The sequence below is a fragment of the Heterodontus francisci genome, chromosome 49, assembly GCF_036365525.1.
Source record: "Heterodontus francisci isolate sHetFra1 chromosome 49, sHetFra1.hap1, whole genome shotgun sequence".
NCBI classification, from domain to species: Eukaryota; Metazoa; Chordata; class Chondrichthyes; order Heterodontiformes; family Heterodontidae; genus Heterodontus; species Heterodontus francisci.
In genome coordinates, this window is record NC_090419.1 from 12191441 (window position 1) to 12207925 (window position 16485).

Sequence of the window (16485 nt, forward strand, 5' to 3'; positions counted from 1 at the left end):
ATGCAATGCAGGGGTTCTGTAAATTATATTAGAAGTTTTACAATGCAATGCAGGGGTTCTGTAAATTGTATTAGAAGTTTTACAATGCAGGGGTTCTGTAAATTATATGAGAAGTTTTACAATGCAATACAGGGGTTCTGTAAATTATATTAGTAGTTTTACAATGCAATACAGGGGTTCTGTAAATTGTATTAGTAGTTTTACAATGCAATACAGGGGTTCTGTAAATTATATTAGAAGTTTTACAATGCAATGCAGGAGTTCTGTGAATTGGATTAGAAGTTTTACAATGCAATGCAGGGGTTCTGTAAATTATATTAGAAGTTTTACAATGCAATGCAGGGGTTCTGTAAATTGTATTAGAAGTTTTACAATGCAGGGGTTCTGTAAATTATATGAGAAGTTTTACAATGCAATACAGGGGTTCTGTAAATTATATTAGAAGTTTTACAATGCAATACAGGGGTTCTGTAAATTGTATTAGAAGTTTTACAATGCAATACAGGGGTTCTGTAAATTATATTAGAAGTTTTACAATGCAATACAGGGGTTCTGTAAATTATATTAGAAGTTTTACAATGCAATACAGGGGTTCTGTAAATTATATTAGAAGTTTTACAATGCAATACAGGGGTTCTGTAAATTATATTAGAAGTTTTACAATGCAATACAGGGGTTCTGTAAATTATATTAGAAGTTTTACAATGCAATACAGGGGTTCTGTAAATTATATTAGAAGTTTTACAATGCAATACAGGGGTTCTGTAAATTATATTAGAAGTTTTACAATGCAATGCAGGGGTTCTGTAAATGATATTAGTAGTTTTACAATGCAATACAGGGGTTCTGTAAATTATATTAGAAGTTTTACAATGCAATGCAGGGGTTCTGTAAATTATATTAGAAGTTTTACAATGCAATACAGGGGTTCTGTAAATTATATTAGAAGTTTTACAATGCAATGCAGGGGTTCTGTAAATTATATTAGAAGTTTTACAATGCAATACAGGGGTTCTGTAAATTATATTAGAAGTTTTACAATGCAATGCAGGGGTTCTGTAAATTATATTAGAAGTTTTACAATGCAATACAGGGGTTCTGTAAATTATATTAGAAGTTTTACAATGCAATACAGGGGTTCTGTAAATTATATTAGAAGTTTTACAATGCAATACAGGGGTTCTGTAAATTATATTAGAAGTTTTACAATGCAATGCAGGGGTTCTGTAAATTATATTAGAAGTTTTACAATGCAATACAGGGGTTCTGTAAATTATATTAGAAGTTTTACAATGCAATACAGGGGTTCTGTAAATTATATTAGAAGTTTTACAATGCAATACAGGGGTTCTGTAAATTATATTAGAAGTTTTACAATGCAATACAGGGGTTCTGTAAATTATATTAGAAGTTTTACAATGCAATGCAGGGGTTCTGTAAATTGTATTAGATGTTTTACAATGCAATACAGGGGTTCTGTAAATTATATTAGAAGTTTTACAATGCAATACAGGGGTTCTGTAAATTATATTAGAAGTTTTACAATGCAATGCAGGGGTTCTGTAAATTATATTAGAAGTTTTACAATGCAATGCAGGAGTTCTGTGAATTGGATTAGAAGTTTTACAATGCAATGCAGGGGTTCTGTAAATTGTATTAGAAGTTTTACAATGCAATACAGGGGTTCTGTAAATTATATTAGAAGTTTTACAATGCAATGCAGGGGTTCTGTGAATTGGATTAGAAGTTTTACAATGCAATGCAGGGGTTCTGTAAATTATATTAGAAGTTTTACAATGCAATACAGGGGTTCTGTAAATTATATTAGAAGTTTTACAATGCAATGCAGGGGTTCTGTGAATTGGATTAGAAGTTTTACAATGCAATGCAGGGGTTCTGTAAATTATATTAGAAGTTTTCCAATACAATGCAGGGGTTCTGTGAATTGGATTAGAAGTTTTACAATGCAATGCAGGGGTTCTGTAAATTATATTAGAAGTTTTACAATGCAATGCAGGGGTTCCAGACATTGCATTAGAAGTTTTACAATGCAATACAGGGGTTCTGTAAATTGTATTAGAAGTTTTACAAAGCAATGCAGGGGTTCTGTAAATTATATTAGAAGTTTTACAATGCAATACAGGGGTTCTGTGAATTGGATTAGAAGTTTTACAATGCAATACAGGGGTTCTGTGAATTGGATTAGAAGTTTTACAATGCAATGCAGGGGTTCTGTAAATTGTATTAGAAGTTTTACAAAGCAATGCAGGGGTTCTGTATATTGTATTAGAAGTTTTACAATGCAATACAGGGGTTCTGTGAATTGGATTAGAAGTTTTACAATGCAATGCAGGGGTTCTGTAAATTGTATTAGAAGTTTTGCAATGCAATGCAGGGGTTCCGGACATTGCATTGGAAGTTTTGCAATGCAATGCATGGGTTCTGTGTATTATATTAGAAGTTTTACAATGCAATGCATGGGTTCTGTAAATTATATTAGAAGTTTTACAATGCAATGCATGGGTTCTGTATATTATATTAGAAGTTTTACAAAGCAATGCAGGAGTTCTGTAAATTGTATTAGAAGTTTTACAATGCAATGCATGGGTTCTGTAAATTATATTAGAAGTTTTACAATGCAATGCATGGGTTCTGTATATTATATTAGAAGTTTTACAAAGCAATGCAGGAGTTCTGTAAATTGTATTAGAAGTTTTACAATGCAATGCATGGGTTCTGTAAATTATATTAGAAGTTTTACAATGCAATGCAGGAGTTCTGTAAATTATATTAGAAGTTTTACAATGCAATGCATGGGTTCTGTATATTATATTAGAAGTTTTACAATGCAATGCATGGGTTCTGTAAATTATATTAGAAGTTTTACAATGCAATGCATGGGTTCTGTAAATTATATTAGAAGTTTTACAATGCAATGCATGGGTTCTGTAAATTATATTAGAAGTTTTACAATGCAATGCATGGGTTCTGTATATTATATTAGAAGTTTTACAAAGCAATGCATGGGTTCTGTAAATTATATTAGAAGTTTTACAATGCAATGCATGGGTTCTGTAAATTATATTAGAAGTTTTACAATGCAATGCATGGGTTCTGTAAATTATATTAGAAGTTTTACAATGCAATGCATGGGTTCTGTAAATTATATTAGAAGTTTTACAATGCAATGCATGGGTTCTGTAAATTATATTAGAAGTTTTACAAAGCAATGCAGGAGTTCTGAAAATTATATTAGAAGTTTTACAATGCAATGCAGGAGTTCTGTAAATTATATTAGAAGTTTTACAATGCAATGCATGGGTTCTGTAAATTATATTAGAAGTTTTACAATGCAATGCATGGGTTCTGTAAATTATATTAGAAGTTTTACAATGCAATGCATGGGTTCTGTAAATTATATTAGAAGTTTTACAATGCAATGCATGGGTTCTGTAAATTATATTAGAAGTTTTACAATGCAATGCATGGGTTCTGTATATTATATTAGAAGTTTTACAAAGCAATGCAGGAGTTCTGTAAATTATATTAGAAGTTTTACAATGCAATGCATGGGTTCTGTAAATTATATTAGAAGTTTTACAAAGCAATGCAGGAGTTCTGTAAATTATATTAGAAGTTTTACAATGCAATGCATGGGTTCTGTATATTATATTAGAAGTTTTACAAAGCAATGCAGGAGTTCTGTAAATTATATTAGAAGTTTTACAATGCAATGCATGGGTTCTGTAAATTATATTAGAAGTTTTACAAAGCAATGCAGGAGTTCTGTAAATTATATTAGAAGTTTTACAATGCAATGCATGGGTTCTGTATATTATATTAGAAGTTTTACAATGCAATGCAGGGGTTCTGTAAATTATATTAGAAGTTTTACAATGCAATGCAGGGTTCTGTAAATTATATTAGAAGTTTTACAATGCAATGCATGGGTTCTGTATATTATATTAGAAGTTTTACAATGCAATGCAGGGGTTCTGTAAATTATATTAGAAGTTTTACAATGCAATGCATGGGTTCTGTAAATTATATTAGAAGTTTTACAATGCAATGCATGGGTTCTGTATATTATATTAGAAGTTTTACAAAGCAATGCAGGAGTTCTGTAAATTGTATTAGAAGTTTTACAATGCAATGCAGGAGTTCTGTAAATTATATTAGAAGTTTTACAAAGCAATGCAGGAGTTCTGTAAATTGTATTAGAAGTTTTACAATGCAATGCAGGAGTTCTGTAAATTATATTAGAAGTTTTACAATGCAATGCAGGGGTTCTGTACATTGCATTAGAAGTTTTACAATGCAATGCAGGAGTTCTGTAAATTGTATTAGAAGTTTTACAATGCAATGCAGGGGTTCCGGACATTGCATTAGATGTTTTACAATGCAATGCAGGAGTTCTGTAAATTGTATTAGAAGTTTTACAATGCAATGCAGGGGTTCCGGACATTGCATTGGAAGTTTTGCAATGTAATGCAATGCAGGGGTTCTGTACATTGTATTAGAAGTTTTGCAATGCAATGCAGGGGTGCTCGAAGAATTGCATTGCGAGAAGAGCTTTGCAATGCCATTCGGTACAAAAGGATACGGCGGTGACCCAGAAGCCGGGGATGTTCTCGATGAGCTGGTTGCGGCGCTCGAAGTGCGGCCGCCGCAGCTCGCTGTAGCGTTTCTCCACCTGCAGGATCTCCTCGCTCGCGCGCTCGTTCAGCGCCTCCAGCTCGTGCTGGCACGCGTCCACCGCCTCCAGCGCGCGCTGCGTCTCCTCGGCAACCAGCGGCTCGCGGGGGAGGGGGAGGGGGGCGGGGGCGACCCCAGCCCCGCCCCCTCCCCCTGGCAACGGCGGCTGCCGGGCAACCGCCGCCCCTGCCGCCCCCGCTGCCGGGGCGACGGGCGGCGCATGCGCGCCGGGCCCCGCCGCCGTCGTCGTCGTCGCCGCCGCCGCGGCCTTGCCCGGAGGCTTGTCGCCGGCCTCCGGCTCCTCCAAGCGGGGCAACTTCGCCTCCGGAGCCCCGCAGCTCATCTCCTCCAGGTAAGACTTTTCCGTCGCGGCGCCCAAAAGTCAACGGTTGAAATTTTCTCCTCGGGCCCTCTCGCTGAACTTCGCGCCTGTCGTTTTTGGTTTTTTTTTTTTGGTTTCCTTCCCTCCCGCCGGTTTTTTTTTCTCCGTCCGGTGCGGATAAAAACGGTCGATTTTGTGTTTGCCGGGGGGGGGAAATGAAAGGGGCGGGGGTAAAAAAAAAACTTTACCTCATTTTTATTTCCCTCCTCCCTCCGCCGCCGCCGCCGCCACCCACCAATAACGAGAGTTGCGGTTGGCCCTTCGCTCTCCACCAATCGGACGAAGCCTGTCATGCACTGCGCGCCCCGCCCCGGTGGGCCGTCTGGAGGCTCCCAATTGGTTGCCCCGCCCTCTTCCAATAGGCGGCCGCCTCTCATCTGCTTCCCCTCCTCCCGTACCCGTCAGTAACGAGAGCGGCGGTTGGTCCGTCGCTCTGCACCAATCGGACGAAGCCTGTCATGGTGCGTGTGTTTGCGCGCGCGCCACGCCCGGCGGGCCGTCTGCGGCCCTCCCGATTGGTCGCCCCGCCCTCCTCCAATTGGCGGCCGGCTTTCACGCTGCTCCTCCTCCGCTTGGTTTGCGAGCGGCGCGCCGATTGGACGGGACCCTCCACTTCCGGTCTCCGTCCGGGGCGATCCGAGCTGATTTTTTTTTTCTCTCTCGTGCGACGCGATGGAAATGGAAAGTTGCCCCTTTCTCCCCGATCGGGTTTCACTGCCGGCTCCAGCGGTCTCTCCATTTCGCTTTTCTTTCCTTAAAAATATAAGACATCTTTGGAAGTCTGCCTTGTTTGAGGGTTGGGGAAGGTCAAAGTGCAACCTTCATGACGTCAGCCACCCGGAAGTTGTTGAGCTGTGAAAATTTGCCGCAGACAAAACTCCAACACAAATAGGCTTTTATTTATGGAATCAGTTAAATCACCATAATTTATCGATGGGATTATCAGCAAAACTTGCAACAATCTCAATATCCCTCCGTTAAACCCACACTCTGAGCACTGTGCACAGTTCCAGTCTCCATATCCCTTTGTTAGATCACACTTGGAGCACTGTGCACAGTTCCAGTCTCCATATACCTTAGTTAGACCACACTCGGAGCACTGTGTACAGTTCCAGTCTCCATATACCTTAGTTAGACCACACTTGGAGCACTGTGTACAGTTCCAGTCTCCATATACCTTAGTTAGACCACACTTGGAGCACTGTGTACAGTTCCAGTCTCCATATACCTTAGTTAGACCACACTCGGAGCACTGTGTACAGTTCCAGTCTCCATATCCCTTAGTTAGACCACACTTGGAGCACTGTGTACAGTTCCAGTCTCCATATACCTCAGTTAGACCACACTCGGAGCACTGTGTACAGTTCCAGTCTCCATATACCTTAGTTAGACCACACTCGGAGCACTGTGTACAGTTCCAGTCTCCATATCCCTTAGTTAGACCACACTTGGAGCACTGTGTACAGTTCCAGTCTCCATATACCTTAGTTAGACCACACTCGGAGCACTGTGTACAGTTCCAGTCTCCATATACCTTAGTTAGACCACACTTGGAGCACTGTGTACAGTTCCAGTCTCCATATACCTTAGTTAGACCATACTTGGAGCACTGTGCACAGTTCCAGTCTCCATATACCTCAGTTAGACCACACTCGGAGCACTGTGTACAGTTCCAGTCTCCATATACCTCAGTTAGACCACACTCGGAGCACTGTGTACAGTTCCAGTCTCCATATACCTTAGTTAGACCACACTCGGAGCACTGTGTACAGTTCCAGTCTCCATATCCCTTAGTTAGACCACACTTGGAGCACTGTGTACAGTTCCAGTCTCCATATACCTTAGTTAGACCACACTCGGAGCACTGTGTACAGTTCCAGTCTCCATATACCTTAGTTAGACCACACTTGGAGCACTGTGTACAGTTCCAGTCTCCATATACCTTAGTTAGACCACACTTGGAGCACTGTGTACAGTTCCAGTCTCCATATACCTTAGTTAGACCACACTTGGAGCACTGTGTACAGTTCCAGTCTCCATATACCTTAGTTAGACCACACTCGGAGCACTGTGTACAGTTCCAGTCTCCATATACCTTAGTTAGACCACACTTGGAGCACTGTGTACAGTTCCAGTCTCCATATACCTTAGTTAGACCACACTTGGAGCACTGTGTACAGTTCCAGTCTCCATATACCTTGGTTAGACCACACTTGGAGCACTGTGTACAGTTCCAGTCTCCATATACCTTAGTTAGACCACACTCGGAGCACTGTGTACAGTTCCAGTCTCAATATCCCTCCGTTAAACCCACACTTGGAGCACTGTGTACAGTTCCAGTCTCCATATACCTTAGTTAGACCACACTCGGAGCACTGTGTACAGTTCCAGTCTCCATATCCCTTGGTTAGATCCACACTCGGAGCACTGTGTACAGTTCCAGTCTCCATATCCCTTAGTTAGATCCACACTCGGAGCACTGTGTACAGTTCCAATCTCCATATCCCTTAGTTAGACCACACTCGGAGCATCTGTGTACAGTTCCAGTCTCCATATCCCTTAGTTCGATCACACTTGGAGCACTGTGTACAGTTCCAGTCTCCATATCCCTTAGTTAGACCACACTCGGAGCACTGTGCACAGTTCCAGTCTCCATATCCCTTAGTTCGATCACACTTGGAGCACTGTGTACAGTTCCAGTCTCCATATCCCTTAGTTAGACCACACTCGGAGCACTGTGTACAGTTCCAGTCTCCATATCCCTTAGTTAGACCACACTCGGAGCACTGTGTACAGTTCCAGTCTCAATATCCCTCCGTTAAACCCACACTTGGAGCACTGTGTACAGTTCCAGTCTCCATATACCTTAGTTAGACCACACTTGGAGCACTGTGTACAGTTCCAGTCTCCATATACCTTAGTTAGACCACACTCGGAGCACTGTGTACAGTTCCAGTCTCAATATCCCTCCGTTAAACCCACACTTGGAGCACTGTGTACAGTTCCAGTCTCCATATACCTTAGTTAGACCACACTCGGAGCACTGTGTACAGTTCCAGTCTCCATATCTCTTGGTTAGATCCACACTCGGAGCACTGTGTACAGTTCCAGTCTCCATATCCCTTGGTTAGATCACACTTGGAGCACTGTGTACAGTTCCAGTCTCCATATACCTTAGTTAGACCACACTTGGAGCACTGTGCACAGTTCCAGTCTCCATATCCCTTGGTTAGATCACACTGGGAGCACTGTGTACAGTTCCAGTCTCCGTATCCCTTAGTTAGATCCACACTCGGAGCACTGTGTACAGTTCCAGTCTCCATATCCCTTGGTTAGATCACACTTGGAGCACTGTACACAGTTCCAGTCTCCATATCCTTTGGTTAGACCACACACGGAGCACTGTGCACAGTTCCAGTCTCCATATCCCTTAGTTAGACCACACTCGGAGCACTGTGTACAGTTCCAGTCTCCATATCCCTTGGTTAGACCACACTCGGAGCACTGTATACAGTTCCAGTCTCCATATCCTTTGGTTAGACCACACACGGAGCACTGTGCACAGTTCCAGTCTCCGTATCCCTGAGTTAGACCACACACGGAGCACTGTGCACAGTTCCAGTCTCCATATCCTTTGGTTAGACCACACACGGAGCACTGTGCACAGTTCCAGTCTCCGTATCCCTGAGTTAGACCACACACGGAGCACTGTGCACAGTTCCAGTCTCCATATCCCTTGGTTAGACCACACTCGGAGCACTGTATACAGTTCCAGTCTCCATATCCCTTAGTTAGACCACACTCGGAGCACTGTGTACAGTTCCAGTCTCCATATCCCTTAGTTCGATCACACTTGGAGCACTGTGTACAGTTCCAGTCTCCATATCCCTTAGTTAGACCACACTCGGAGCACTGTGCACAGTTCCAGTCTCCATATCCCTTAGTTAGACCACACTCGGAGCACTGTGCACAGTTCCAGTCTCCATATCCCTTAGTTAGACCACACTCGGAGCACTGTGTACAGTTCCAGTCTCCATATCCCTTAGTTCGATCACACTTGGAGCACTGTGCACAGTTCCAGTCTCCGTATCCCTTAGTTAGATCCACACTCGGAGCACTGTGTACAGTTCCAGTCTCCATATCCCTTGGTTAGATCCACACTCGGAGCACTGTGTACAGTTCCAGTCTCCATATCCCTTGGTTAGATCATCTTGGAGCACTGTGTACAGTTCCAGTCTCCATATACCTTAGTTCGACCACACTTGGAGCACTGTGCACAGTTCCAGTCTCCATATCCCTTGGTTAGATCACACTCGGAGCACTGTGTACAGTTCCAGTCTCCGTATCCCTTAGTTAGATCCACACTCGGAGCACTGTGTACAGTTCCAGTCTCCATATCCCTTGGTTAGATCACACTTGGAGCACTGTACACAGTTCCAGTCTCCATATCCTTTGGTTAGACCACACACGGAGCACTGTGCACAGTTCCAGTCTCCGTATCCCTTAGTTAGACCACACTCGGAGCACTGTGCACAGTTCCAGTCTCCGTATCCCTTAGTTAGATCACACTCGGAGCACTGTGTACAGTTCCAGTCTCCGTATCCCTTAGTTAGACCACACTCGGAGCACTGTGCACAGTTCCAGTCTCCGTATCCCTTAGTTAGACCACACTCGGAGCACTGTGTACAGTTCCAGTCTCCATATCCCTTAGTTAGATCCACACTCGGAGCACTGTGTACAGTCTCCATATCCCTTAGTTAGACCACACTCGGAGCACTGTGTACAGTTCCAGTCTCCGTATCCCTTAGTTAGACCACACTCGGAGCACTGTGTACAGTTCCAGTCTCCATATCCCTTGGTTAGACCACACTCGGAGCACTGTGTACAGTTCCAGTCTCCATATCCTTTAGTTAGACCACACTCGGAGCACTGTGTACAGTTCCAGTCTCCATATCCCTTAGTTAGACCACACTCGGAGCACTGTGCACAGTTCCAGTCTCCATATCCCTTAGTTCGATCACACTTGGAGCAATGTGTACAGTTCCAGTCTCCATATCCCTTAGTTCGATCACACTTGGAGCACTGTGTACAGTTCCAGTCTCCATATCCCTTAGTTAGACCACACTCGGAGCACTGTGTACAGTTCCAGTCTCCATATCCCTTAGTTCGATCACACTTGGAGCACTGTGTACAGTTCCAGTCTCCATATCCCTTAGTTAGACCACACTCGGAGCACTGTGTACAGTTCCAGTCTCCATATCCCTTAGTTCGATCACACTTGGAGCACTGTGTACAGTTCCAGTCTCCATATCCCTTAGTTAGACCACACTCGGAGCACTGTGTACAGTTCCAGTCTCCATATCCCTCCGTTAAACCCACACTCTGAGCACTGTGTACAGTTCCAGTCTCCATATCCCTTAGTTCGATCACACTTGGAGCACTGTGTACAGTTCCAGTCTCCATATCCCTTAGTTAGACCACACTCTGAGCACTGTGCACAGTTCCAGTCTCCATATCCCTTGGTTAGACCACACTCGGAGCACTGTGCTCAGTTCCAGTCTCCATATCCCTTGGTTAGACCCACACTCGGAGCACTGTGCACAGTTCCAGTCTCCATATCCCTTTGTTAGACCACCACTTGGAGCACTGTGCACAGTTCCAGTCTCCATATCCCTTGGTTAGACCCACACTCGGAGCACTGTGCACAGTTCCAGTCTCCATATCCCTTTGTTAGACCACCACTTGGAGCACTGTGCACAGTTCCAGTCTCCATATCCCTTGGTTAGACCCACACTCGGAGCACTGTGTACAGTTCCAGTCTCCATATCCCTTTGTTAGACCACCACTTGGAGCACTGTGCACAGTTCCAGTCTCCATATCCCTTAGTTCGATCACACTTGGAGCACTGTGTACAGTTCCAGTCTCCATATCCCTTAGTTAGACCACACTCGGAGCACTGTGTACAGTTCCAGTCTCCATATCCCTCCGTTAAACCCACACTCTGAGCACTGTGTACAGTTCCAGTCTCCATATCCCTTAGTTAGACCACACTCGGAGCACTGTGTACAGTTCCAGTCTCCATATCCCTTGGTTAGACCACACTCGGAGCACTGTGTACAGTTCCAGTCTCCATATCCCTTAGTTAGACCACACTTGGAGCACTGTGTACAGTTCCAGTCTCCATATCCCTTAGTTCGATCACACTCGGAGCACTGTGTACAGTTCCAGTCTCCATATCCCTTAGTTAGACCACACTTGGAGCACTGTGTACAGTTCCAGTCTCCATATCCCTTAGTTAGACCACACTCGGATCACTGTGCACAGTTCCAGTCTCCATATCCCTTAGTTCGATCACACTTGGAGCACTGTGTACAGTTCCAGTCTCCATATCCCTTAGTTAGACCACACTCGGAGCACTGTGTACAGTTCCAGTCTCCATATCCCTTAGTTCGATCACACTTGGAGCACTGTGTACAGTTCCAGTCTCCATATCCCTTAGTTAGACCACACTCGGAGCACTGTGCACAGTTCCAGTCTCCATATCCCTTAGTTCGATCACACTTGGAGCACTGTGTACAGTTCCAGTCTCCATATCCCTTAGTTAGACCACACTCGGAGCACTGTGTACAGTTCCAGTCTCCATATCCCTCCGTTAAACCCACACTCTGAGCACTGTGTACAGTTCCAGTCTCCATATCCCTTAGTTCGATCACACTTGGAGCACTGTGTACAGTTCCAGTCTCCATATCCCTTGGTTAGACCACACTCTGAGCACTGTGCACAGTTCCAGTCTCCATATCCCTTGGTTAGACCACACTCGGAGCACTGTGCTCAGTTCCAGTCTCCATATCCCTTGGTTAGACCCACACTCGGAGCACTGTGCACAGTTCCAGTCTCCATATCCCTTTGTTAGACCACCACTTGGAGCACTGTGCACAGTTCCAGTCTCCATATCCCTTGGTTAGACCCACACTCGGAGCACTGTGCAAAGTTCCAGTCTCCATATCCCTTTGTTAGACCACCACTTGGAGCACTGTGCACAGTTCCAGTCTCCATATCCCTTGGTTAGACCCACACTCGGAGCACTGTGTACAGTTCCAGTCTCCATATCCCTTGGTTAGACCCACACTCGGAGCACTGTGTACAGTTCCAGTCTCCATATCCCTTTGTTAGACCACCACTTGGAGCACTGTGCACAGTTCCAGTCTCCCTATCCCTTGGTTAGATCACACTTGGAGCACTGTGCACAGTTCCAGTCTCCATATCCCTTTGTTAGACCACCACTTGGAGCACTGTGCACAGTTCCAGTCTCCGTATCCCTTGGTTAGATCCACACTTGGAGCACTGTGCACAGTTCCAGTCTCCATATACCTCGGTTAGATCACACTTGGAGCACTGTGCACAGTTGCAGTCTCCATATCCCTTGGTTAGATCCACACTTGGAGCACTGTGCACAGTTCCAGTCTCCATATACCTCGGTTAGATCACACTTGGAGCACTGTGCACAGTTCAAGTCTCCATATCCCTTGGTTAGACCCACACTCGGAGCGCTGTGCACAGTTCCAGTCTCCATATCCCTTGGTTAGACCCACACTCGGAGCGCTGTGCACAGTTCCAATCTCCATATCCCTTGGTTAGACCCACACTCGGAGCACTGTGCACAGTTCCGGTCTTCATATACCTTGATTAGATCACACTTGGAGCACTGTGCACAGTTCAAGTCTCCATATCCCTTGGTTAGACCCACACTCGGAGCGCTGTGCACAGTTCCAGTCTCCATATCCCTTGGTTAGACCCACACTCGGAGCACTGTGCACAGTTCCAGTCTCCATATCCCTTGGTTAGATCACAGTTGGAGCACTGTGCACAGTTCCGGTCTCCATATCCCCTGGTTCGACCACACTTGGAGCACTGTGCACAGTTCCAGTCTCCATATCCCTTGGTTAGACCACACTTGGAGCACAGTGCTCAGTTCCAGTCTCCATATCCCGTGGCTCGACCACACTCGGAGCACTGTGCACAGTTTCAGTCTCCATATCCCGTGGCTAGACTACACTCGGAGCACTGTGCACAGTTCCAGTCTCCATATCCCTTGGTTCGACCCACACTCGGAGCACTGTGCACAGTTCCGGTCTCCATAACCCTTGGTTAGACCACACTTGGAGCACTGTGCACAGTTCCGGTCTCCTTATCCCTTGGTTAGACCACGCTCGGAGCACTGTGCACGGTTCCTGTCTCCATATCCCTTGGTTAGACCCACACTTGGAGCACTGTGCACAGTTCCAGTCTCCATATCCCTTGGTTAGACCACAGTTGGAGCACTGTGTACAGTTCCGGTCTCCATATCCCTTGGTTAGACCACGCTCGGAGCACTGTGCACAGTTCCGGTCTCCATATCCCTTGGTTACACCACGCTCTGAGCACTGTGCACAGTTCCAGTCTCCATATCCCTTGGTTAGACCACGCTCGGAGCACTGTGCACAGTTCCGGTCTCCATATCCCTTGGTTAGACCACTCTCGGAGCACTGTGCACGGTTCCTATCTCCATATCCCTTGGTTAGACCCACACTTGGAGCACTGTGCGCAGTTCCAGTCTCCATCTCCCTTTGTTAGATCACACTCGGAGCACTGTACACAGTTCCGGTCTCCATTTCCCTTGGTTGGATCGCACTCGGAGCACTGTCCACAGTTCCAGTCTCCGTATCCCTTGGTTAGACCACACTTGGAGAACTGTGCACAGTTCCGGTCTCCTTATCCCTTGGTTAGACCACGCTCGGAGCACTGTGCACGGTTCCTGTCTCCATATCCCTTGGTTAGACCCACACTTGGAGCACTGTGCACAGTTCCAGTCTCCATATCCCTTGGTTAGACCACAGTTGGAGCACTGTGTACAGTTCCGGTCTCCATATCCCTTGGTTAGACCACGCTCGGAGCACTGTGCACAGTTCCGGTCTCCATATCCCTTGGTTAGACCACGCTCTGAGCACTGTGCACAGTTCCAGTCTCCATATCCCTTGGTTAGACCACGCTCGGAGCACTGTGCACAGTTCCGGTCTCCATATCCCTTGGTTAGACCACTCTCGGAGCACTGTGCACGGTTCCTATCTCCATATCCCTTGGTTAGACCACGCTCAGAGCACTGTGCACAGTTCCGGTCTCCATATCCCTTGGTTAGACCACGCTCGGAGCACTGTGCACTGTTCCGGTCTCCATATCCCTTGGTTAGACCACTCTCGGAGCACTGTGTACAGTTCCGGTCTCCATATCCCTTGGTTGGATCGCACTCGGAGCACTGTACACAGTTCCGGTCTCCATATCCCTTGGTTGGATCGCACTCGGAGCACTGTACACAGTTCCGGTCTCCATATCCCTTGGTTGGATCGCACTCGGAGCACTGTACACAGTTCCGGTCTCCATATCCCTTGGTTAGATCACACTCGGAGCACTGTACACAGTTCCGGTCTCCATATCCCTTGGTTGGATCGCACTCGGAGCACTGTACACAGTTCCGGTGTCCATATCCCTTGGTTCGATCACATTCGGAGCACTGTGCACAGTTCCGGTCTCCATGTCCCTTGGTTGGATCGCACTCGGAGCACTGTACACAGTTCCGGTCTCCATATCCCTTGGTTAGACCCACACTTGGAGCACTGTACACAGTTCCAGTCTCCATATCCCTTGGTTAGACCCACACTTGGAGCACTGTACACAGTTCCGGTCTCCATATCCCTTGGTTAGACCCACACTTGGAGCACTGTACACAGTTCCGGTCTCCATATCCCTTGGTTGGATCGCACTCGGAGCACTGTACACAGTTCCGGTCTCCATATCCCTTGGTTCGATCACACTCGGAGCACTGTACACAGCTCCGGTCTCCATATCCCTTGGTTGGATCGCACTCGGAGCACTGTACACAGTTCCGGTCTCCATATCCCTTGGTTGGACCCACACTCGGAGCACTGTACACAGTTCCGGTCTCCATATCCCTTGGTTAGACCACACTTGGAGCACTGTGCACAGTTCCAGTCTCCATATCCCTTGGTTGGATCACACTCGGAGCACTGTGCACAGTTCCAGTCTCCATATCCCTTGGTTAGACCACGCTCGGAGCACTGTACACAGTTCCAGTCTCCATATCCCTTGGTTGGATCACACTCGGAGCACTGTGTACAGTTCCAGTCTCCATATCCCTTGGTTAGATCACACTCGGAGCACTGTGCACAGTTCCAGTCTCCATATCCCTTGGTTAGACCACGCTCGGAGCACTGTACACAGTTCCGGTCTCCATATCCCTTGGTTAGACCACGCTCGGAGCACTGTACACAGTTCCGGTCTCCATATCCCTTGGTTAGATCACGCTCGGAGCACTGTACACAGTTCCGGTCTCCATATCCCTTGGTTGGATCGCACTCGGAGCACTGTACACAGTTCCGGTCTCCATATCCCTTGGTTCGATCACACTCGGAGCACTGTGCACCATTCTGGAGAAGATGCAAAAAAGATTTACAAGGATGATACCAAAACTTGGTGGTTGTAACTTATGCGGAAAGACTGAACAGTCTGGGGGCTCGTCTCTCTAGAAAAGAGAAGGCTGAGGGGTGACCTGATAGAGGTCTTTAAAATGATGAAGGGGTTTCGATCGGGTAGACGTGGAGAAGATTTTTCCACTTGTTGGGGGAGACCAGAACTAGGGGGCCATCAATATGACAGTCAGTAATAAATCCAATGGGGAATTCAGGAGAAACGTCTTTCCCCAGAGAGTGGTGAGAATGTGGAACTCACTACCACAGGGAGTGGTTGAGATGAATAGTATCGATGTATTTAAGGGGGAGGCTGGATAAACACACGAGGGAGAAAGGAATAGAAGGATATGGTGATGGGGGGAGATGGAGAGGAAGAGGGAGGAGGGTCGCAAGGAGCAGAAACCCCGGCATAGATAAGCAACAACTTTTTAGCTTACTCTCGGGCTTCCCAGACCTGGTGACTTTCCTTTTGGGAGAAGTGAACCTGATCAGGGTTCCACTGTGATGCTGTCCACAGTTGAATAACCCTTCTCCTGTCCCCGCCCCCCCCCCCCCACTCCCTCAAGCTTGTTGTCTGCACCCAGTGGTGTGCTGATAGGGTTTGATGGAGAAGGGGGTAGGAGGAGGTTCTTGTGGGGTAGTCAGGCCGAATGGCCTGTTTCTGCCTGGTCGAGTCAATGTAATTTTATGTTGTAATATATTATCAGAGTCCGGATAGAAGCTGAACAACTGAAGGGTTAACAATCTCACTCCACAGATATTGCTGAACCTGCATTGTGTTTCCACCATTTCCCGTTCAATTCAACCACAAATAACAGCATTGTGGGAGTGCCGCACTGTCGGAGGGTCAGTACTGAGGGAGCGCCGCACTGTCGGAGGGTCAGT

At 46.0% G+C, this 16485-nt stretch overlaps 1 protein-coding gene across 1 annotated transcript in view; it reads right to left on the reverse strand.

The window, feature by feature from the left end:
- Nucleotides 1-5309, reverse strand: part of LOC137358302 (protein SET-like) — a 104312-nt gene extending 99003 nt beyond the window's left edge. The window contains exon 1 of the mRNA XM_068024233.1: nucleotides 4604-5309. Within this exon, the coding sequence (XP_067880334.1) occupies nucleotides 4604-5038 (435 nt within the window). The 5' untranslated portion in view covers nucleotides 5039-5309. The remainder of the gene's footprint in view (nucleotides 1-4603) is intronic.
- Nucleotides 5310-16485: the final 11176 nt, after the last annotated feature.